The 24325-nt window shown below is 35.4% G+C and overlaps 1 protein-coding gene across 1 annotated transcript; it reads right to left on the bottom strand.

Moving 5' to 3' along the window:
- Nucleotides 1-6746: 6746 nt before the first annotated feature.
- Nucleotides 6747-10326, bottom strand: LOC131158042 (probable phospholipase A2 homolog 1). Its single transcript, XM_058112596.1, has 4 exons — nucleotides 9925-10326; nucleotides 9604-9643; nucleotides 9394-9513; nucleotides 6747-7210 (listed from the first exon to the last, which is right to left on the bottom strand). The coding sequence occupies exons 1-4, from the start codon at nucleotides 10006-10008 to the stop codon at nucleotides 7032-7034; spliced, it is 423 nt and encodes a 140-aa protein (XP_057968579.1). The 5' UTR covers nucleotides 10009-10326; the 3' UTR covers nucleotides 6747-7031.
- Between the last annotated feature and the right edge of the window lie 13999 nt (nucleotides 10327-24325).

Below are 24325 nucleotides of genomic sequence, written 5' to 3'. Positions count from 1 at the left end.
ATTTTTCATACTTGTTTGGTTTTAATACCTTTCCTCTTAAATGGACATTCAAACTTTATATGCCTATTTTTCTTACATTGATAGCATATGGTGTTTATGTAAGCATTAGAAGATGTGCAAGTATAGTCTTTGGATTCTTTCGAGAAATATCCCATGTAAGAATTCTTTTTCTTTTTATTTTCAATTCTATTGAAATTAATGTCTTCTTTATTTAGAGACATTCTTTGTAAGCCAATTATCTTATCAAGGTTTTCCTTTCCTTTTGTGAAGTTGTAAATAATTTTATCCTTATCTTTGATTTGATTCTTGAGATCATTTAACTTTATGTCTTTCTTGTTATCAACCTTCTTTAATGATTTCTCTAGTTCTAAAGATAATTTTCTGCTTCTATCCTCTAATTCAGAAATATACATATATTTCTCATATACGGTAAAGGATAAGGATCGAATGTCTTCTATCATTTGGTCATTCTTGCTTTCTAGTTTCTCAATTTTCAAGTTGTTTTCTTTTTCAACAAGATTTTTGGATTCTATTTCTTTCATTGCTGATTCATACTTATGTTCTAATTGCTTGAGTTTTGAGTCTTTATCTCTTTCAGCATTCTTTAGGAATTCTAACTCTTTTATTAAACTTTCATTCTTATTTTTCAATGAGGTGTTTTGTTTATTTGCTTTCATAAGCGTCTTATGTACTTTGAATAGATCATTTTTAAGTTCATCATAAGATGACATACCCTCATCACTTGATTCATCACTACAAGAATTATTTGAAGATTTAGTTGAGGAGCTTTCTTCGTTATCCCATGCCATAAAGCACATGTAAGCAACCTCTTGGTCACTTATTTCATTCTCCGAACTATTTATACTATCCCAAGTAGTGGTTTTATGGCCTTCTTGTTTTTATTTTTAGACTCTTTCTTTAATAGTGGACATTCCGGTTTTAAATGTATAGCATTTAGATGTTTTATTCCTTGATTTCTTTTTGCTAACTTCTTCTTCTTTTGATTCGGAGTCTTGATTTCTTCTTTTAAATTTGTTTCTCCTTCTTAGTATTCTTGCTAGCTTTTTAGATATGAAAGCTTCTTCAACTTCATCCATTTCACTACTTGAGTTTTCTTCTAAGGCTTTAAAGACTAGTTTTTCTTGGGCTTTGGTTTTCCCACTCTTTTCATTCATTGTTATTTCATATGTAAGGAGAGAACCTATAAGTTCATCTAAGGAAGTGTTTTCAAATTTCTTCCTTCGGTGATAGTAGTAGCCTTTGATTCCCACATAGAGGGAAGGCCTCTTAGAATTTTTCTTATCATTTCATAAGTAGTGTAAGTTTTTCCTAATGCATTTAGGGAATTGATTATGTGAGTGAACCTAGTAAACATATTTGTAATTGATTCATCCGAGTTCATCTTAAAGGCTTCATACTCACTTGTGAGCATATCAACCCTATTATTCCTAACATCCGTTGTTCCTTCATAAGTAACTTCTAACTTATCCCATATTTCCTTAACTGATTTACAAGCCATTACTCGATTAAATTCATTAGCATCCAAGGTACAATATAAAGCATTTATAGCACTTGAATTTTTTTGGAGCATTTTATAATCTTGATCAGTCATATCTTTTTTCTCTTTTGGGATTTGTTTTCCATCTACTATCTTAGTGGGAATTTGATCTCCATCTACAACAACTTCCCATACTTTCCAATTCATCGTTTGGAGATAAATTTGCATTCTCTTTTTCCAAAACGTGTAGTTCAAACCACAAAAGATAGGAGGCCTAGTTGAAGATTGTCCCTCTCAAAAGGGAGCTACACCTATGTAAGCCATTACGATCTTTTTATAGCTTCTAGTTAAGAGTTGCTATAATCCCGCTCTGATACCAATTGAAATTAGGAATAACTTCCCAAGAGGGGGGCGAATTGGCTTTTAAAAATTTCTTTTAATTCCTTTTAGAATTCTTAAACTTATTTTATTTCTTTTAACCAATTCGTGACTTATTTGTTTAATTTGTTAAGCACTCAAGAACTTAGTTTCTTTATTTAATCTTTAACCATACAAACATTCAATCATTCAACCAAACCAATCAACTATAATTAGAAAGTAAACAAACAAGTCAATACACAACACTTATGTAATATAAAAACTCAAGATGGTTGTTTGTTTAGCCAAATTTGAATCAAGCCCTATAGTGAATGAAATTGTACTTGTTGATATAAAACCCTGTATTTATGGTTTTGCTTCTTTAATATGATGTGCAATATAACACCCAATCAACACAATATCTACACTCTTCTTAATATTCAGAACTCAGCTAAACTTTCAATTAGTTTATCCTTGGGCTATTAACCAAGTAATGTACTCCCATATGATTTTCGCAAGATATGGTATAACCAACATACTCCCTTTCGGTTTCTGCAATCTAAATCAAAAATCAAACTTAAAGTTTACTTGATTTTCAAATCTACATAGTTTATGTGATTTTCAAATTTAAACCATCCACGCAATTTAAAAATGCGTTGAAAATAAAGAATAGGGAAAGAGAGAGTGAGACGGAGATTTTTACGAGGTTCGGCTTCAACATAGCCTACGTCCTCACCTTTGGCAAAACCACCAAAGGATTCACTAAACCTATTCCGATGACGAGTGGAACAAACCTTTACAACACTCCTTTGTTAAGGTTAGAGCCCGCTTTCTCCAAACGATATCCCCTATTCCGGTCACTCCTTAACTAGGCCAGAGCCCGCCTCTCTAAATAATATCCTCTTGCTTAGCCAACGATCCAAACTATCCTTGGAATCGTCAATCTACAAGAAAAATAAAAAAAAATAGCTATGTACAAGGAACACTCTCTAAAAAGAGTGAGTTAGTACAAGTTCAACACTATATACTTCAATGTAAAATATGAATACGAAAAGCTCAAGTGTAGAATTCACCAATATCCTTTTTAGATGAAGATTAGTAGTAGAAATTCAGAGAATGAAGGATTAGCACTTCAGAATATCTCAGCAAAAGAGATTTGCAATGAGTGAGGAAGAGAACTTTGGAAGAACAAGAGTGCTTTCAGCTTCTCAAAATAGATTTTTCAATTCTTGGTTGTATTTTGATTTGCAAAACCATGTATTTATAAGCTTTCAAACTTGTTTCCATGTTGCTAAAGTTTCCTTAGAGAGTTTCTCAAGTTGTTAGAACATTTGGAGCTCAAAACAACTATATTTTAAAATATTAGAATTTAAAAATTTGCCCGTTGAACAGTGTTCAGATGTTTGAAGTGTTGAGTTCAGATGTCTGAACAACTGTGACCCCACTTCAATGTTTTGGCCATAAATTTTTTTTGTATAACTCCAAATTAGGTGTTCTTGGTGTCAAAAGAAAGTTAAGATAAAATCATACAACTTTCATGTTGAACACATTTTAAAATAAGACGATTTTGATAGAGAAAATTCACTTCAATTCAGATGTATAAAAACTAACAGCATTTGGAAAAACTCTTTTTGGTGTTTTTCATTCCAAAAATGATTCTAACATTTTTAAAATAATTTTTGACCTTATAAAAATATTTTTCAAGTATTTTAAAAAGTATTTAGGTCAAAGAAGTTAACCTAAGAGTTTTATAATATTTCAAACAATACTTTAAACATTAAAACACTTAATGAGACTTTTAAGATATTAACATTCTAGGTTATTGAGTCTTTATGCTTTGTCCTTGGATTGAGTCCATCTTTTCTTCAAGCTTCCATATTCTTTGAACTTTTTCGCTTTGCCTTTCTTTGACTTTTTTGAGTTTAGTATTCCTTGGCTTTCAACAACTCATTCATGTCCTCATAACCTTCAAGGTTTAATGTATCATCTTTAAATCCATGTTTTGGCTCATTTAAACTTCATTTGATCCTTGTGACACTTTGACCTTACTTTCTCATATATGAACCCTAAAATAACATTACTCACACAAATATATTAAATTCTACTTGTTTGTTAGCATCAAAACAAGATAACAAGATTTTAAGCCTTATAAGGACAACAAATAGAAATTCTCTACCATTATTAGTGCGCACGTGCTTAACAGTGCAGTTGAATTAATTTTTAACTATAGTGCAAAAATTCGTAAGGTAAGAGAAAATATCAAATTTCATGCGCATAAGATAGACTCATGTAGTACGCAAGTAGTCATCCATGATTGTTAAAAAATAATGTGCACCAGAAAGTGAAACTATAGGATAACCGTCCCATATATCACAATAAATCCAATTAAAACAAAATGTGTTCTTATTTGTATTTAAAGAAAAGGGTAAACGAGTGTGTTTCACTCTAGCACAAACATCACAAGACAAATGAGAAGAAGAAATAATTAAGGTTTTCAGAATACATGAGATAGAAGGGTGACCAAGACGTTGATGCCAAAGAGTAGTGTCAGAAACATGTTGAGAGTGGAAAACTGAGGCGGAGGGAGGTTTATAGTAGTAAAGCTCATCCCGTACTTCACACGTTCCAATCAGCCTCCTCGTTGATAGGTCTTGAAAGACACAAAAGGTGGGAATAAATATAGCAACAAAATTGAGATCATTGGTAAGTTTGCTAATTGATAATAAATTAAATTTAAATGAAGACACATAAAGAACATTAGAAAGAAAGAATGTAGGAGAAAACTACATAGTTCCGGTATGAGTTATAGAAACAATGTCACCATTTGGAAGCTTAATGGGGCATGACTGATTGAGAAGCTAAATATTATCAAGAGAAGACAAATTGTAAGTCATGTGATCAGAGGCACATGAATCAACAATTCATTCAGTGTTAGAAAAAGAAGTAGAATGACAAGAGACAAGGTTAATGAAAAAAATTGACAAAATTGGTGTTCAAGGGTGATAAAAGATCCAATTGATGGTATTGTTCACTAGTGAGACCAGAGATAGCAATCTCAAAAGAGGTTGAAGAACCTATGACAGTATTTGCAGCCATTGAAGAACCAAATGTTTCCATAATGGTATATTAGTTCAGATGAATCAAACCACCGAATCGGGTCAAATATGATCTTTGTGGCAACCAAAAATAAATTGCTGCTTCGCCGAACTAACTAAGATGAGACTTTACTGGACTGAGATAATGTCGGAGATGATGACGCCGGAGAACTGAACTAATACGGGATCGTCGGAGAAGACGGCCAGAGTAGCTAGTTGTAGAGGACGAAGACGACGTCGGGAACTAAGAACAGCCGAATGACGGAGAGATGATGAACCAACAAACACCGGAGATGCTGGAAACTTAGAAGTCAGAGACGATAGGTTCAGCGTGTCTGAGAGACGGTAGTACTAAACAAAACTGAACAAGAGACGATGTTTTCTAAAAGATGCCAGAAAGAAGTGCTGAGAAAGAGAGGCGGCCGCACGTCTGAACAGAACTGGAGACGACAACGATGTCAGAGAAGCGGCCGGAGAAGCCGAGAGATAGCCAGAAACTGCCGAAAAATCAAGAACCTACTACTCGCATGCGAGGCGCCAAAAAAGATAAAGAGGCTGAGATAGCTGATGCCGATAAATCAAGAAGGCCGCTAGAGGACCAACTGGAGATGTACTGGTGGAAAGATGCTATAAGCACTAAGCTCGACAGAGAGCGAAGAGAGCAGGGAGCGACGCCGGAACGGAATAAGCTAGAGAAACCGGAAAAGATGACATGGAAATAGAGACTGAAAAACAGTGAGCGCAGGAGACGAGAAATCGGAGAGCTAAGAGAGACGGTCGGAAAACAAAGATGCAGCCGAGGATTACGTGCATGCAAGAGCTGCGACGATAACACGCCAGAGAAGACAAGATACCGCTGAAAAAAACAGAGAGAGATGGGAGGCGTAAGGATGAACTGGAAGGCAGAGAGCTACCGGAGAAGACAAATGGAGAAGCACTAAGACGTCGAGAGATATCCAGATAAAATAATAAAAGAACAACGAGCCGAGAGAGAGCCTGGGATGACTGTGAGCATTGGGGAGGAACCAGCCAGAGACAAACAACACGATGAGAGCCTAAGAGAGACAGTCTACCAGAGACGAGTGACAAGGACGAGTCGACAACGACGAGAGAGGCAACGAGATGCAAGAGATGCTGCCGGAACTGGGAACAGAGAGGGACTGAGAGAGAGATCGCCGGAGTTGCTGAACAAACCACCGGAGATACAGAAGACACACCAGTCGAGAAGAGAATGCCGGAGAGGGCGACGACAAGAAAGAGAGGGCGACGACAAGAAAGACCAGCAACAGTGGGGGTGGTGCGGCAAGAAAGAAAAGAAAAATTTAGGTTTGCTTTGATACTATGTTAAATTATGAATGAAGGACTTTTCCTCTACATTGATTATTGAATATTACAAGGGTGTATATATACATGAGAGAAAGGAAAAAATAGAAAGAGAAAAATGGAAAGTATATATATATATATATATATATATATATATATATATATATATATATTTTTTGAATTTCGCCGGGTGTCCACAACCGTCAACGACGTCCGTTTTACAGTTCGCCGCACCGGTTATGACTAATCCCACGCCCTGTAGCGGTGGCCCCACACACACCACAGAGGGGTAAATTCAGGAGCCGCCGCAAGGATCGAACCCGGGAGGCATTTCTGCTAACCGTCAAGCGGCACTTTCGGAATTCGCCCCTGCCAACTGAGCTACGCCTTGGGGGCAAATGGAAAGTATATTTTGTTAAGATGGAAAGTGTATATTTCTTTAATACTGTAAGTTCATTTTGGAAAGCCAAACATTTTCAAAAATAAGCAACTGTTTTTCCACATTTGTCAGTTCTTAAGAGAAGGCATCACTGCCCACAACAACAACGATGGTTAAAAACCAAAAAAAAAAGCCAGAAGTGTCCTATAAGCTATTAATACTATTACAAAATCTGGGTGAGCTACACACTTGTCTTGAATTATTTGAAGTATGATTTTTCAATCTTTACTGTAAGTTGGCACATAATTCCATTTCCCACATTCCAGTTAGCCAAACGAAGGAATTTCCTAGTTTCTGCTGAGGCATTTGATACAATGAATCAGAGTTCAAACTTCGAGCTACCCAACTGGCTGAATAAGATAGCCATATCCATTCCCTGTACCATTGTAGGCACAGCCGTCTCGTAGGGACACTCCCGAGAAAATCCAACCTTTCCAGATTTCTGTACTTTCTTTATGCAGCTCTTGAATTTCTCGTGGCATTTTACATTTATCAAACCTGAAATTTGCAAATTAAGCTAGCCACTGATCTCCCAAAGAAAGTTAGAAAAATTAAAACTATCTCCCATTGCAATCATCTACACAAAAAACATATATATGATGTAAAAATAGAAACAAATAGCTGAAGCGCAACACCAGACGTACAAATAGTTGTACCACTAGTTTCATGTGTATAATATGTATTAAAACTATCTCCCATTACAATCATCTATACAAAACTAATATATACGATGTTAAAATAGAAACAAACAGCTGAAGCAACACCATGCATGGAAATAGTACTCTCACAAGCTTCATGTGTATGATTGCTGCATTAAATCAGCTAGCCACATCACATATCAATAAATATGTGCAGAAAACAAGCATGTGACTGCCTGTGAGCACATGCAAGTGCATTAACTTTTAATTCCATCAGCCACAAGTGACAAAACATTCAATTATAAGCTATAAAAAAAGAGCATTCAGCATAGATCGTCAACCTAAGCCATCTGCAGAGTTCTTTGCTACTAATCAGATTCTGGCCCAATAATTGAGAGAGATCAAAATTGAAAATATGTAAAAGACTCAAATGGCATGTTATCGAAGCAATGTGCCTAGCTCCAAAATTAATAACCCTCTAGGTTCAACAGAACAGCCTATGTGCCAAGCATGGCCCTTCTTCTGCAACTTCTTGTGTTTTAACCTTTGTGCTAATTACTAAATGGAAGGTCAACCAATATAATAAATATGATCTTGCAACTTGCATTGGGTTGATATAAAGGTAACAAGTCTAATAACTAATATGATTGCCGTGAGCTTTGTACTACCTAGGATGTCCCCGGGCCATAAGACTCTCCACTTTGCGTCAGTCAAGGAAGGGCCATCATCAGTATATACAGCCTAACTCCTACTTTTATGCAAAGAGGTTGTTTCTTTGGACTGGAGTACATGATCCAAGAACCAGATGTGTTTGTACCAGAGTTTGGCAAGGCACATTAACACCTATGACATATTAGGCAACTGGCAAGCACCCAATACGCAAAAGGAGTTTGAAACTTCTGTAATCAATTAAATTGTACAAAAATAATACTCAATTTCCCACCCGTGTCTTGGGCAAGACAGGGGAGACAATAGATTCTGAGTTCTAGAATCAAGAATCACATGTATTTGTATCAGATTTTGCAAATGGTAAACAAGCACATACTAAGATCCTCCTTTCAAATATTAAAATTCCTCTCATTTGAGAACCTTCGGTAATGGTAAGTGGCATCATCAATGAAAAGAAAAGGCCAAGTATGTTTTCGAATCTCTGTCAACCAAAGACAATAATCAATTTAATGAAACAATATGGGCACGCCCTATGTGGGTGCTCCTTGGCTCTCCATTTTTTAAAGCTTCAAAAAATTATAAAGAAAATAGTAAATAATTAAATAGTATAAGGTTAATATGGGATAGTTGTAGATGATTATAAGAATATTTTGGGATAATTATGAGTAGTTATAGGAATAAATTGGACATAATTATAAGAGTATTTTGGGATAATTCTGGGTAGTTAAAAAGAGTATTTTAGAATAATCATTGATAGCCGTAGGGATAAATTTGACATTTTTCGAAAAAGACACCAAAGAGAGAATCCCTTCTATAGTATGTGAGATTAGAGAAAATAACAAACAATTAAATAATATAAGGTCATTTTGGAATAGTTGTAGATAGTAATAGGGTATTTTTGGGATAATTATGAATAGTAAGGATAAATATGACATAATTATAAAGATATTTTAGAATAATTATGGGTAGTTAAAAGAGTATTTTGGAATAATTATTGATAGCTATAGGGATAAATTTAACATGTTAGAAAGAAGATTTCGAAGGGAGAATCCCGTATTATTATGTTTGAATCTCTCAATCTGTCATCCCAAGACAATAATCAATTTAATGAAACAAGAGTAAAACAAGCCAACCCCAGCCTATGTCACAGTTTGGGGTGCATCATATCTATTTGGATACACTGATACACATATATAATGCACAATTTAACGAAACAAGAGCAAAACAAACTAATCTCGCTGTTTGAGCTGCACCCACCATGTCAAATTACATACAGGAATATATGTTGCTTTTAAATATTGCTTGCACCATCATGAACAACATTAGAGAATTAGAGAATATGAAATAATATCAAATGATGGCAGTAACTAATACCTTTTTTCTCTACACATTCATCGTGAACCTTACAACAAGCATCAAGATCATCGCAGGGTTTCTCTCCAGGACACCCAGTCCACCCTACTCCGCAAAATTTCCCGTATCGTATTCCAACAGCTAATATTCAAATAGAAAAAAAAAAAAAAAGGAAACAAAATAAGAGATGAAATTTGAAAACAAGCATTGGCATTATTGAATATGACTTACAATTACAGCTCTCCGCAACACAAACTTTGCTGCATTTTACCTTCATTACAGAAATGAAAAAACATAAGGATAAAAATTAGAATTTCATGCAGGAAGTCCGCAACAAATCTAAAATTTGAAATCTTAATGATAAAATTTGGGCGGATTAGCCTCCTTTGGCGGACGAGAAAATAGTGTGGGAAACGCATATGAAGAAACTTCGAATCTTATGAATTATAAGCGGTAAATCCTTTCCTTTTCATAAAAACTTGAGCTTTTTTTGGCTCTACATTTTCTGGGGAATCAAATGAGGAATTAGGATTTTGGATGCAGGAAGAGAACCTGGGAATTATCGGAGCACTCGGCGACGAAGACAAAGAAGAAGAACGTGGCGAAGGCGAATGCTGCGGCGAATCGTTGCATCATATCTCTCTCTCTCACTCTCTCTGGACGGACAGATCGATTGATGGGCCCTTCGCCGACGCTTCTCGGCGGAGCTTAGAAGGGAACGGAGACTTGCCGACGGCTACTCCGTTCTTCTCTTGCGCCGTGTTGCTTTCTCATTTCGTGAGAAAGGAAAGAAATTGCAGCGAAACTACGAATATACCCTTTCGGCAAGCGGATAACTGTTTTTGGACCACGTGGCATCTATCGATTCGTCAGAACCTGCTGGCAGAGCAATGAATAGATGCCATGTAATGCCGTAAAGTACGTGTAGCGCCTGTGTCTGCAATTCACCGAGTTTTTTTCCCGTTTTATTATTAAAAAAGAATAAAACATTAAATAATACTCTTATTAGGGCAGCGAGTGAGAAGCTAACGCGTGGCATGGTGATAGAACAAATCTCACCAAACTGCAAGATTTAAAGATCCAACGAGTGAGAAGCTTAAGCGTCCTTATTTTTCTTTCTTTTTCTTTTTCTCAAATAAAATCCTTCCAAAAAGGTAACATTAACATATTATATATATATATATATATATATATAGAAAGAAGAAAAAAAAAATCAAAAAATTATGAAACACTAAAACTAGATTCAAAAATAAAATAAAAAAAATAAAATCAGTATTTTAAATAGTATTTATAGAATTAATATAAGTTAAAAAATAAAATTTTTAATAGAATATAAATTATTTAATTTCAAAACTTGCTTTTTAATTAGTGATATAAGAACAATCTTATTGTACATGCACATTGACAAATAGTAAATATAATTTTTAAATGATTTTTTTTTCAAATAATATATATATAGATAATCATTTTTAAAAATCTAAAAATATTTTTTAAATCTATAAAATGAACCTTTGATTATAAAATTAATAGTTTTGTTTAGATGATAATCTATAAGTAGGTTGTTCCATTAGAGTAAATGAAATGAGTTTAATTTTTTGATCTAAAAAAATAGTAATACAACATTTAGATTTTTTTTTATTTGTATTCATCATTGGTGGGTTATTATATATATATTATGTGCATGTTTTCTATACATGTTAATTTGCATATATGAAAGAAAAAATAATAATAATAATAATAATAAGTGATGATAAAAGGGGGATTTATTTATTTATTTATTTATTGTAAAATGCATCATGATTACGGGTGAGCATAATTTGAGTTTAACTGAATTAATCGATCGAGTTTGATCGGTTTGGTTCGGTTCTAGATTTAGATAATTTCGGGCATTCAATTTTCGGTTCAGGTATGGGGAGTCTTTAATTTGGTTAAACGGTTTCAGCCCGAATTACTAATTAATTAATAATTAAATATAAATTAGTAATTTTAATATATGATATATGTTAAATCTTAAATTTAAATCTTAAAAATATCTCTTTTATCAATAAATCCTTTTATTAATTAAGTTGGAATTAAATTTAATATAATAAGATTATCTATATATATATATATTATTTGAAAAAAAAAGTCATTTAAAAATTATATTTACTATTTGTCAATGTGCATGTAAAATAAGATTGTTCATATATCACTAATTAAAAAGCAAGTTTTGAAATTAAATAATTTATATTCTATTAAAAATTTTATTTTTCTATCTTTTGGGTTATATTAAGGATTATTTTTTTATTCAAGGATAAAAATGAGCATTTATTCGATTAAAATTTTAACTTGTATTAATTTTATAAATATTATTTAAAATACTAATTTTATTTTATTTTTTTTATTTTGGAATCTAGTTTTAGTGTTTTATAATTTTTTGACATTTTTTTTCTTCTTTCTATATATATATAAAATATGTTAATGTTACCTTTTTGGAAGGATTTTATTTGAGAAAAAGAAAAAGATAGGAAAATAATGACGCTTAAATCTCGCAGCATGATGCTGCGAGATTTGCTCTGCAGCCATGCTACGCGTCAGTTTCTCACTCGTTAGGCCTTTAAATCTCACAGTTTGGTGCTGCGAGATTTGCTCCGTCACCATGCCACGCGTCAGCTTCTTACTTGCTGGGCCTTTAAATCTCATAGCACCAAGTTACGAGATTACGTAAGCATCATTTTGGGAAATCTTTTTCCAATAAGAGTATTATTTAATATTTTATTTCTTTTTAATAATAAAACGGGAAAAAACTCGCAATTCACCACCTGTATTTATAATTTAGAACAAAAGACCTTTGAGTTTTTTACCATTTTATTATTGTTTTAAAATAATATATTAAATAATACCCTATTTAGGAAAATTATTCTCAGAATAACGTTCACGTAATCTCGTTGGACCAAGCAGCGAGATTTGCTTGGGAAGGTGATGCAGTGCTGGACGCATGACAAATCTCGTTGGATGGACCAGCAAGATTTACTTCGGAATTGGGTTTCGCTGGTCCATCCGTCGTTGGACACGTGACAAAAATCGCTGAACCATCTAGTAAGTTTTACTTGAATATTGACTTTCCTCCTTCCTTTATTCGCGAACGAATTGCAGAGAGACGAGTAGCTTTGCAGAGCAGAGGCACAAAAGAGGGCAAAGCTGGCTGTACGATTGGACGGGAGAGCAGGTGATCGTTGGAGATGACTCGCCGACCGTTGCTAATCGAATGTTGGGGAGAAGGTATGAAAGAGGGAGATGAGGTATGTAATTTCTTCAACCTTGGCTCACATTATTGATTTTTTGGAGAATCTGTTATTCTGCTTCAAGCTTTAATTGTTAGGACCGGAGGAGCCCATAGGTGGGCTTGATACACATGGGTGAACACCAACTTGACCCAAAAACTTAAGTCTATTGGATCTTGGGCCCAATCATGTATAGAAGCACCCATCATCCACTCTAATTTTCCAATATGGGACAAGCTTACAAGTGGAATTCTCAACAATCTCCCCCTCACTTGTGAGTTCCAACTGCCCCCGTGAATGGAAACCATCTCCCTTTAGGGAGTAAGCCCGATTCTCCAACAGTTGTTCAAGTGGGCCTTACCACTAGCGCCTTACATGCCTCGAATTGCATTTCATGTGCCTCTAAACCAATCCTACCTCTCATGTCTTGACCCTATTTGGATCCATCCCCAGGCTACATGATCCTTATTGGTCTCGGTCACACATTTGGTCCTCCAACTGTTAACACGTCAGGAGAATTAACTTCATGTCTCAACTTTTACGATGTCACTCACCCATAGTTACAAACCGTCGGCTCTGATACTACTTGTTAGGACCGGAGGAGCCTATGGGTGGGCTTGATACACATGAGTGAACACCAACTTGAACTAAAAACTTAAGTCTATTGGGTCTTGGGCCTAACCATGTATATAAGCACCGATCATCCACTCTAATTTTATAATGTGGGACAAGCTCACAAGTGAAATTCTCAACATTAATACATTCAAATTTTGATTGCAAACATTTGCCGGAAACCCCCAATATTGAGGTTAGGGTTATTCTAATTTTGTTGTTTGTTTCCTTGAATTTGATATTGTATTTCGTGCCAAGTATTTCATGTGTATTTCCTACCATATATTTCATGTGTATATCCTGCAATGTATTTCATGTGTATCTCCTACCATTTATTTTATGTATATTTCTTGTCATTTATTTCATGCATATGTAGAATGTCAGTGCAATAATATTAACATGGCAAAACCAAAAAGGAGCTTTAAAATATTATTTTTAAGTATGAACATTTTTATTTATAATTTTGTTTATATTATTATGCATTTTTCATTGTTGAAATTTGTTATAACTGAAATAAAAGAGGAATACAAAAAAGTTTAGAGTTATAAAAATTCAACAGTCTAGTTCTTTAGGAACTAGATGTTGCTAATCATCTTATTATCTCATTTTATTGTAAAGCATGTTCTTGTATAGGCAAATACATTGGCATCCCTGCCTCCACGGGTATGGCGCAATGGAAAGACATTAGCACATAAGAAGGAGCATCAGGGGTTCAATTCCGAGTAGATACACTCATGGAGCTAGCGATGTAACAATCCGAAGAATAATGATATTTAAAATAATAAGAGGGAGGAAAATGGGAACAAAAATAGAAGGAGGCAGTAGAAGCGTTCGTCGACGACATTGCATTTTGAATATAATAACCCAAGGAATTTTCTCATGGTCTCGTCGACGAACACAAGGGATTCGTCAACGAGGGTACAAGAGGATCTCGTCGACAAGGGCATATTTCATCAACGAGAAAATACCGAGAGAATGTTTTGGGCAATCCTGAATTTCGTTGACGAAGGGGAGGGTTCGTCAACGAATTTCCTATTAGACTCGTCAACGAGATGACGTGGTTCGTTGACTAAGGCCACAGTATAAATAGCCCTAAACTTGGTTTAATCGTAGAAATTCGATGAAAAACTTCCCCTCTCTCTCTTTTACGGTTCCTCTCCCTTCTTTCTTTGATTTCGGCCCAGTTAGTTTCTGGATCGGTGATCTAAGGCCACCACGACGCTCATGGCGGAGTTCTCTTCAAGTTTGCTGAGGCAGATCGTTGGTAGGATCGAGTTGAATTTCTTCGTAGAATCAGAGTAAGGCATTTTATTCAGTTTTTGGCCTTCTAGCAATTGTAGGAAATGATGGAGACAAAGAAATAATGATATTCTGTTCTGGCGAATGTTGTTTTTAGGATGTTGAATAGTAAGCCCTACGGGTGTTGGACCAGTATACCATAAGGGGTTTTCCAATAGTCAGGTAAGGGGAACATGCTATGCTAGGAAACCTCATTATGATTTCTGTACAAAATATAGGTTGTTATTAAATTATTATTCATATTTTATATATATATATATATTTATTTATTTATAGTTTCCAGAACCTGATAATATTAATATTTATTTGTGTGGCTTGAGTTGATAACAGAACAGTACTATATTTATAGAATTTGTGAATACCATGTTTATAGTTATTAATAGAAATATCACGATATTTGCATGATATAGAATGACGAATTTTTTAGTGAACAGTATACTCAGAAATATGCATTTTCAGTAATTCTAGAATAACATGTTTATTAGTACCATAACGCCCCAATATACAGATATTTAGACAGCAGTTCAGTTATACAAAAAACAGATTTTCAATCAGTTTATTTAGAATTTCAGATAAACTCTATGGGGTTATGGTTATTTTAGAAACCACAGTAAAAATAGTATGTTACAGATATCAGTTACCTATATAGTATCAGACCCTGATGGATCAGACAGTAGAGCATGGTACCGTAGCTACAGATATTTAGTTCAGAGTGCAACCACTTTACTCAGATAGTAAGTGGTATGAGGTCGATCGTGCCCACATCGAGACAGGTTCTCCATCATATTTGGATTGAGGGAGCCGATCAGACTGTCAGAGTTCAGTTGACTTACCCTGGTAGGCCACCCAAGATAGGTCCCGCCTTCGGGCCGCACAACCCTGTCATGAGGGGTTAAATCATGACATACAGCCGTCCAGGGAAATTTTCTCAAATATTATAAATATAAGTAGATTTCCACAAATAGTAGTGGTATTATGAAAAGTAAATTTGTATAATTTTAATATATGTTACTTATACCAGTTTTTATAGTTCTAGTTATTCATGATATTATTCTTAAAACAGATTATTTATACAAAAATATAACTCAGTAGCCACATACTAGTAATAACATGTTTCGTCTTATCGAGCGTTGGCTCATCCCAGTGTTGAATTGTTTTTCAAGTGAACCAGCTAGGCGAGCGGAGCAGGCTCGCAGGTAGAGGGGTTGTTGTACTGCCCTTTTTGAGAGTGAGTATTACTTTTGGGTGGCATGTTTTGGTAAACCCTTGGTATCTGTAAGGGTAGTTTTCGAGAGAACAATGATGGTTGTATATGGTGGGATGATTTGACACTCTGGTATTGTATTATGTGTGGATTTATTTTATATGATTGACTTTCCGCTATTTAGGTTAATGATTTGATATTATAATAGGGGAAAAGATTTTATTTTATTAGCAGGTCGTTTCAAGTGGTACTTGTGGATGGTGAGAATTTACTTTGTGAGCCAGTAGAGACAATGGATGGTGATAGTTCGCTCTGTGAGCCAGCAGGGACTGTGGATGGTGAGAGTTTTCTATAAGCCAACGGGGACCATGGATGGTAATGGAGATGTGTCCCGATGGTCGGGTTGGCCGAACGTCCAACTGATGCATGGAAGTCATGTCTGCACTTCGAACCTACCTGATCAGTGATATCTAGGGGGAGGACGTTGATCCGTAGGTTTGGTGCCGCACCAGGGGGTCTGAAGGGCTTGTTGGTGGCTGGATTTCCTATGTAATCAAAAAAAAAAATACATTGGCATCCCAAAGGTTAACCACATAATGAACCATTATGTAGACATACCAAAGGTTGTAACCTATTATCTAGATAGTCATCCACATAAATATACATGTTTTACAACATTTCCCTTTGGATGACTATACACTATGAATATGCCTCGCTAAAACCTTCGTTAAGGAAAACCATGTGGGACAAAATCTTAACAAAGTAAAAAGAGTACATTATTCATACTTCCCCTAAAAAATACAATCAATTAAGAAATGTCCTTAAGTTGTTGCATTCCAATGTTATGTACATGCTTTTTGAAAATTGAAGTTAGCAATGCTTTTGTGAATAGATCTGCTGAGTTGTCACTTGAATGAATTTTGCAAATGTCAACATCTCATTTCTTCAGAAGTTCATAATTGTAAAAGAACTTTGGTGAAATATGTTTAGTTCTATCACTTTTTATGTACCCACCTTTGATTTGTGCAATACATGTTGCCTTGTCCTCGTACAATATTGTTGGCGTGTCATTCTCCAATGATAATCCACTTGTCCCTTTAATGTGTTGGATTATAGTTCTTAACCATACACATTCACGACTTGCTTCTTGAACTGTCAATATTTCTAAATGGTTTGAAGAAGTAGTAGTTATCGTTTGCTTTACAGATCGCCATAAGATAGTAGTATCACCACATGTAAAGATATAGCCTCTTTGTGATCGAGTTTTATAAGGATCATAAAGATATCCAGCATCAGCATATCCTTTCAACTCTGACTTTACTCCCTTTGGGTAAAACAAACCCATATCATATGTGCCGCGGAGATAACGAAGGACATGTTTTACTCCATTCCAATGTCTCTGAGTTGGTGTAGAACTAAACCTTGCCAACAAATTTATCGCAAAAGCTATATCTGGTCTAGTGCAATTTGTAAGATACAAGAGTGCTCCAATTGCACTAAGATAGGGTACTTTAGGATTAAGGATTTCTTCATCATCTTCTTAAGGAAGAAAAAGATTTTTTTCACATCAAATGAACGAACAACCATTGGGGAGCTTAATGGATAAGATTTATCCATATTAAATTGATTCAAGATTTTTTCTATATAAGATGATTGATGAATAAGAATTCCACTTGTTAAATGTTCAACTTGAAAACCAAGACAAAATTTTGTCTTCCCAAGATCCTTCATCTCAAATTCTTTCATTAAGTAGTCAGCAATCGTTGATATCTCTTCTGGAGTTCTTACTATGTTTATGCCATCAACATAAATTGTGACTATAGAAAATCTAGAATTTATCTTCTTAATGAAAACACAAGGAAAAATAAGATTATTTTCGTATCCAATTTTCAATAAATATTCACTTAAACGATTGTACCATATTCATCTAGATTGCTTCAATCCATACAACGATCTTTGTAATTTAAGAGAATTCATTTGCCATTGTTTTGGATTATATGCTTCAGGAATTTTAAATCCTCCTTCATGGATATATATATATACAAGTAAGTTTTTACTACGTCCATGAGACGTATGTCGAGTCCTTCAGAAACCGTTAAACTATTAAAAAATTTGAAAATAACTGCATCCATAACAGGGGAATAGGTCTCATTATATTACATACTAGGCCTTTAGGAGAAACCTTGTGCTACAAGACGCGCCTTGTATCTCACAATTTCATTCATTTCATTTCTTTTACGTACAAAAACCCATTTATACCCAACAAGTTTGACATTCTCAGGTGTTTGGACTACTGGTCCAAATACCTTACGTTTGGCTAATGAGTCTAGCTCAACATGTATTGCTTCTTTCCATTTTGGCCAATCATTTCGATATCGACATTCTTCTACAGTTTGAGGCTCAGGCTCTTTATCATTAATAATTTCTGAAGCAATCGCATATACAAACACATTGTCAACAACAACCTCATTTCTTCTCCGCATATTTCCAAATTTTAATGAGATCTCATAATGTTCTGGTACCGCAACCACTTCTGGCATTGCTTCTTTGGAAATATGGGATTGTTGATCTATATTTCTTTTAACCTCTTCTTAAGTGTTAATGAACTCTTTTGGAGTGTCACTTTTATTCATTTCCTTTTTTCTTTCAAGGAACGGTATCCTTTGCACCAATTGGTTTACCATGCTTCTGGCACACTTTAGATTCATTAACTGCTATTCCCATTGGGTGTTCTTCAAGAACAATCAATCTGGTAGGAATATTTGTAGCCGAAATTTTAGCGTCTATAAAAACATCTAGCAATTGATTTGCTGCATTTTGCAAATGAATTATTCTGTGAACTTCAAGCTCACATCGATTTATGCGTGTATCAAGATTAGACAATGTTTGTGTGTCCCAACAAATTTCTTGTGTTTTTAATCCTTTACCTTTTCCTTCTCCTAATGACGGAAAAACTGATTCATCAAATTGACAATCTAGAAATCTTGCTCTAAAAAGATCACCTGTTAGTGGTTCAAGAGATCTAATGATAAAAGGAGAATCAAAACCAACATAAATACCAAAACGATGTTGTGGTCCCATCTTACTTCATTGTGCAGGTACAATAGGAATATATACAGTGCTACAAAAAATTTTAAGATGAGATATATTAGGTTGGTGGTTAAATACAAGTTATGAAGGTGAAAACTTGTGATATGCAGTTGGTCTAATTCTAATCAAGGACGTTGCATGCACTATAGCATGACCCCAAGCAGATGTAGGAAGCTTTGATCGCATAAGCATAGGTCTAGCAATAAATTGTAAACACTTAATGAAGGATTCCGCTAAACTATTTTTTGTATGAACATGTGCAATAGAATGTTCAACACTTATTCCTATTGACATGCAATAGTCATAAAATGTTTTTGAAGAAAATTCACTTGCATTATCTAAACGGACAGTCTGAATGGGATCATCAGGAAAACTTGATCTTAACTTTATTATTTGAGCAAGAAATTTAACAAAAGCAACATTACGAGTTGAGAGTAGACAAACATGTGACCATCGAGTGGAAGCATCAATTAAAACCATGAAATATCGAAATGGTCTATAAGATGGATGGATTGGGTTACAAATATCTCCTTGTATTCTTTGCAGAAAAGATGGAGACTCTAAAGATAATTTAGATGGAGAAGGTCTAACAAGTAGTTTTCCTTGGGCACAAGAAGAACAAAAATAATCATCACGTAAAAGTACTTTTTGAACCTTTAATGGATGTCCATGTGTATTTTCAATGATTTGTCGCATCATAGTTGAACTAGGATGGCCAAGACGATCATGTCAAAGTATAAAACTTTTCTAGGCTCGGAGCACTTCTGATGCATAAAATTTGATTCAACCATCCTTATTTTTGTGAAATATAGGCTAGATGAAAAACTTGAAAAATTTTCTAATATGATCCTCTGGTTTGAAACTATATATGTAATAAAAAGATATTTCATATCTCCTTCATTTTTGGTTTCAACATGATATCCATTGCGACGTATATCTTTAAAACTTAGTAGATTTCTTTGCGATCTACTAGAATACAAGGCATCATCAATATACAATTTTGTCCCATTTAGAAACATAATGTGAACTCTTCCAGAGCCAGATATTGTATTAACATTAATTTCAGGTAATGTTAATTGCAAGAAATATTTTTTAACACGAAAAATTGTGTGAATTGTGCCACTATCCACCAAACACATGTCATCTTCCATTTTATCAAGTTTATTTTGTATGATCTAGTAAATGAAAAGTAAAATTTAAGAATTAGGAAAGATAACAAAATATTACCAAGCATATTATATGTAAAAAAAAATTACATAAGTTAATTTTTCCAAAATAACATAAACATGAAAATAATTTAATAGTAGACATTTCCATCCCCAATCAAATGATCAATTTTGCCACTAAGATCCTAAAGAAAATCAGAAACATCAAAATCAACATCCAAAGGAAACTAATACTTAGCATCAATGGGTTTAGACAAATTCACTTCAACATTTTTCCCTTTTCCTTTTAACGATGCCTTGTAAAGATCAACCAGGTGTTTAGGAGTACGGCATATTCGAGACCAACGACCTTTTGTTCGACACCTATAGCAAAAATTGTCATTATTTTGCACTTTGTTATTTTGTTCAAAGCTTTCTTTATTCTTTATCCATTTTCTTTGAGTTTTTTCAACAGCTTTGCTTTCAAACTTTGAAGGATGATCATCACGAGTCCAACAATTTTTCCTACCATAACCCCTTTTAACACCACGACCTTGTCCACGACCTTAAAATAATACCAACGAAACTTGCTATACCATTAGAGACTTGATCGTGTTGATAGCATGTGGTAAATGAAATAAAAGAGAAATACAAAAAAGTTTGGAGCTATTGAAATTCAACAATCTAGTTCTTCAAAAGCTAGATGTTGCTAATCATCTTATTATCTCATTTTGTTGTAAAGCATATCCTTATATAGGCAAATACATTGGCATCCCAAAGGTTAACCACATAATGAACCATTATGTGGGCATACCAAATGTTGTAACCTATTATCTAGATAGTCATCCACATAAATATACATGTTTTACAACAAAATCATATTTCAATTAGTACAGGCTTTTGGTTTATTAAGGTTTAATAGTGGTACCTATGTGGTCATGATGAAAATTTTGAAAGATAACATGATAATTAATAATCTAAGGAAATGTTCTAAATTTGTTTCATGTTTTCATGATTGCCCACCAAGAAATACCATATGTCATTTATTTGCAATAAAGTTAGTAAACTAATAGTAATAAACTTAGATTTAATTAGTTCATTTGTTACATGTTTATAGTACTTTTAAATATTATAAGCAAATTATTACCAATGATTTACAAATAATATCTGTTGCGGAATATAGATGTTAAGGACCTCTGACAAGCCTTCCAGTTTCCGATCACCTGAAAATGATGAAAACAAAGGTGGCTTGGAGGAGTCGGGGTGTACTCCAAGGGATCTCTTCATTGCCTAAATAAGGGAATGCTTTAGAGAGGTTGAATGCAACAATGAAATTGGGTTAGAATGAGATATCTTTGCCTCTCCACCCAATTCCCTATTTATAGCAGAAGAGTTTGACCCTAGGAGGTAATGCCATTTATTGGCAAGTTATGGTGTAGGCGTGAATTGCTCTAACCTTTATGAGGTTGACACCAGCCGTTTATGGTGCGAGCGTGAGTTACTCTGGCCTTTATGGTGTTTGACCCATTCTGAGTAGTTGCCTTCGAGTATTGATGACCTTGATTGTTGTTGCGTCCTAATTGTCCCCTATGGCAGATTGACCAATTGTTCTTAGTATATTTAGGGTGTATCAGTTGCCCCCCCTTTAGTTTCGAATTGGTGGAGCTTGCTTCTAAAATTCGAAATATATATATATATATATTTACTATTATTATTATTATTATTATTATTATTATTATTATTATTATTATTATTATTAATTATTGCCGAGCTGCTTCTGCTGAGCCATTTTTGCTGAGCTGTTTTTACCAAGTTGTTCTTACCGAGTTTTTCTCGTCAAACTGTTCTTGCCGAGCTATTTTGTTGAGCAACTCTTCATGGGCGTTTTCTACCAAGCTGCTCTTCAAGGCAATTCTTGCCGAGCAGCTCTTCGTGGGCATTTTTTGCCGAGCTGCTTGTCAAGGCAACTTCTGCCGAGCTGTTTTATTCGAGCTGCTCTTCATGGGCATTTTCTGCCGAGCTGCCCCTCAAGGCAATTCTTGTCGAGCGGTTTTACCGAGCTGCTCTTCGTGGGCATTTTCTACCGAGCTGCTCTTCAGGGCAATTCTTGTCGAACTATTTTTGCAGAGCTACTCTTCGTGGGCAACTTCTGCCGAGCCATTCTTCAAAGCGATTCTTGCCGAGCTGTTTTGTTAAGCTACTCTTCGTGGGCAACTTCTGCCAAGCCGCTCCTCAAGGCGATTCTTGTTGAGCCGCTCTTCGTGGTAATTCTCGCTGAGCTATTTTTTATGAGTTGCTTTTCGTGGAAATTTTCTACCAAGCTGCTCTTCAAGGAAATTCTTCTAGCCTAATGTGCATTGCTCATCAGTTGGGCCGATTTGCCTAATAAGCTATGCTCATTCGTTGGTCATGGCCTCACGAGCTTTGCTTGTTAGTTGGGATGGATTTTCCTAATAAGCTGTGCTCATTTGCTTGGCATAGCCTCACGAGACTTGCTCATCAGTTGGGCCAAATTTTCCTAATAAGTTGTGTTCATTTTCTTGGGCATGGCCTCACGAGCCTTGCTTGTCAGATGGGCCGAATTCGCCTAATGATCTATACTCATTTACTAGGCATGGCATCACGAGCCTTACTCGTCAGTTGGGCCGAATTTACCTAATGAGCTGTGCTTATTTGCTGGACATTTTTATGCTGAGCTCTTCTTGCCAAGTTGTTTTTATCGCACTACTTTTCATGGGAATTTTCTGCCGAGCTGCTCTTCAAGGCAATTCTTCTAGCCTCACGTGTATTGCTTATCAGTTGGGTTGGTTTTGTAGATTTTTGAGGTCTTTCGTGATTGCACCTGTAGGGAATCAAAATTTCTTGTTATTTGTGCCATACCTATGGAATTTGAGACGTCTTGGGACTCGAGGTCATGTCAATTGGGTGTCCCCTCTAGTTGGGATGCAGGTTGAGAGTTTGTTGGCATGTGTCTAGTGAGCTTCTGCATCTTGCATGATATGTGTATCTTTCTTGGGCAGTGTGCTTGTACGGGGACTTGGAATTTTTCCTTGGAAACGTGAACTAACTAATACCTTCCCGCCTTCTCTGGATGCGTAGTTTCTCGAGATTTAAGTGAGCTTTCCTCTATAAAAGGTGTTCATTTGCTCATTCGCTCCTTGACCCACTCGAGAGGCTCTCTTGTAGGTACACTTTTCCTACGCCATTCTCTTTGTGTCTTTCGTTGCTTTTTGTTTGGCATTTGTATGTTAATTTTTGCTTTGTTCTTTGCTTGTTCTTGGTGTTCTTTGTATTGTTCTTCGTGTTCTTCCTTTCTTTCGATTGTGTTTATAGAAAATAGGCATTGTTGATCCAAATCGTTGAGTGGTGTAAGTTGTATTTTGTGTTTGCCTTTCGATCTTGATTCTCATAAAGTCCTTGGGGGCTCAATCTAAGCCTCCTGTAATCGTACGGGCTGCCCGATGTTACCTTTCCACGGAAGATATGCATAATGTTAATCGCATATTCACTATTCTTGATGATATTCATACTAGGTTTCCTAATAGCTCTGAGTTTGCTCTACAGTCGGGGCCCAATGAGATCTGTTTATACATTGACTTCCTGGATTTAGGTCTTTGGCTGCCCTTTCATCCTTTCTTCTCAAATGTCCTTCGATTTTATAACATAGCTCCCTCACAGCTTGTCCCCAATTCGTACTTATCGTTGGTGTCATTCGCCGTCCTCCTCCTAAAATGAGGTCACTAACCCACAGTGCCTCTATTTCGGAGTTGCTTTTAGATGAGGATGCATTCTGTAGAGAAGGAACTGTACAACTTCAACTCCCTTCCAGAGTATAAACTATTTACTCTCGGTAGTTCTTCCATTCACAAGTGCAAGTTCCGATTCTTTTTTGCCTCTGGGAGCTAAACTATCATGGGCCCCGCATTTGGGCTACTTATCTTGATGGTGATGTTCCTTCTTTTGTCTTTTATTTTTTTTTTTGCGTGTGCCTGGATTATGTTAGGTGTCTGTATGTTTATCTCTAATATTTTATCTTTGTTTTAGCTCAGCTGCGGCACTTGACTCCTACACTTTCCCAGTTAGAGTAGCCCATTCTTAAGGACTCGTGAGATAGTAATCGGCAGGGGATTGCCCCACACAGTGAACTGCTCAAGGAATGGGTCCTTGTGCAGTACAGGCTTAGTCGCGTCTCTCTGAGTAACTATCTTTCCTATTTTATGGTGTACGTGCTCATATGGACTATGTTTTGTACTATGTTTTCTCATCTCTTCATTTTCCCTTTTGCACATATGGACTTTAACCAATACGAGGTGGTGATGGCGGAGGTGAAGAAGCAGAGG

The sequence above is a fragment of the Malania oleifera genome, chromosome 6, assembly GCF_029873635.1.
Source record: "Malania oleifera isolate guangnan ecotype guangnan chromosome 6, ASM2987363v1, whole genome shotgun sequence".
Classification (NCBI taxonomy): Eukaryota; Viridiplantae; Streptophyta; class Magnoliopsida; order Santalales; family Ximeniaceae; genus Malania; species Malania oleifera.
This window is presented reverse-complemented; position numbering and strand designations above follow the sequence as displayed.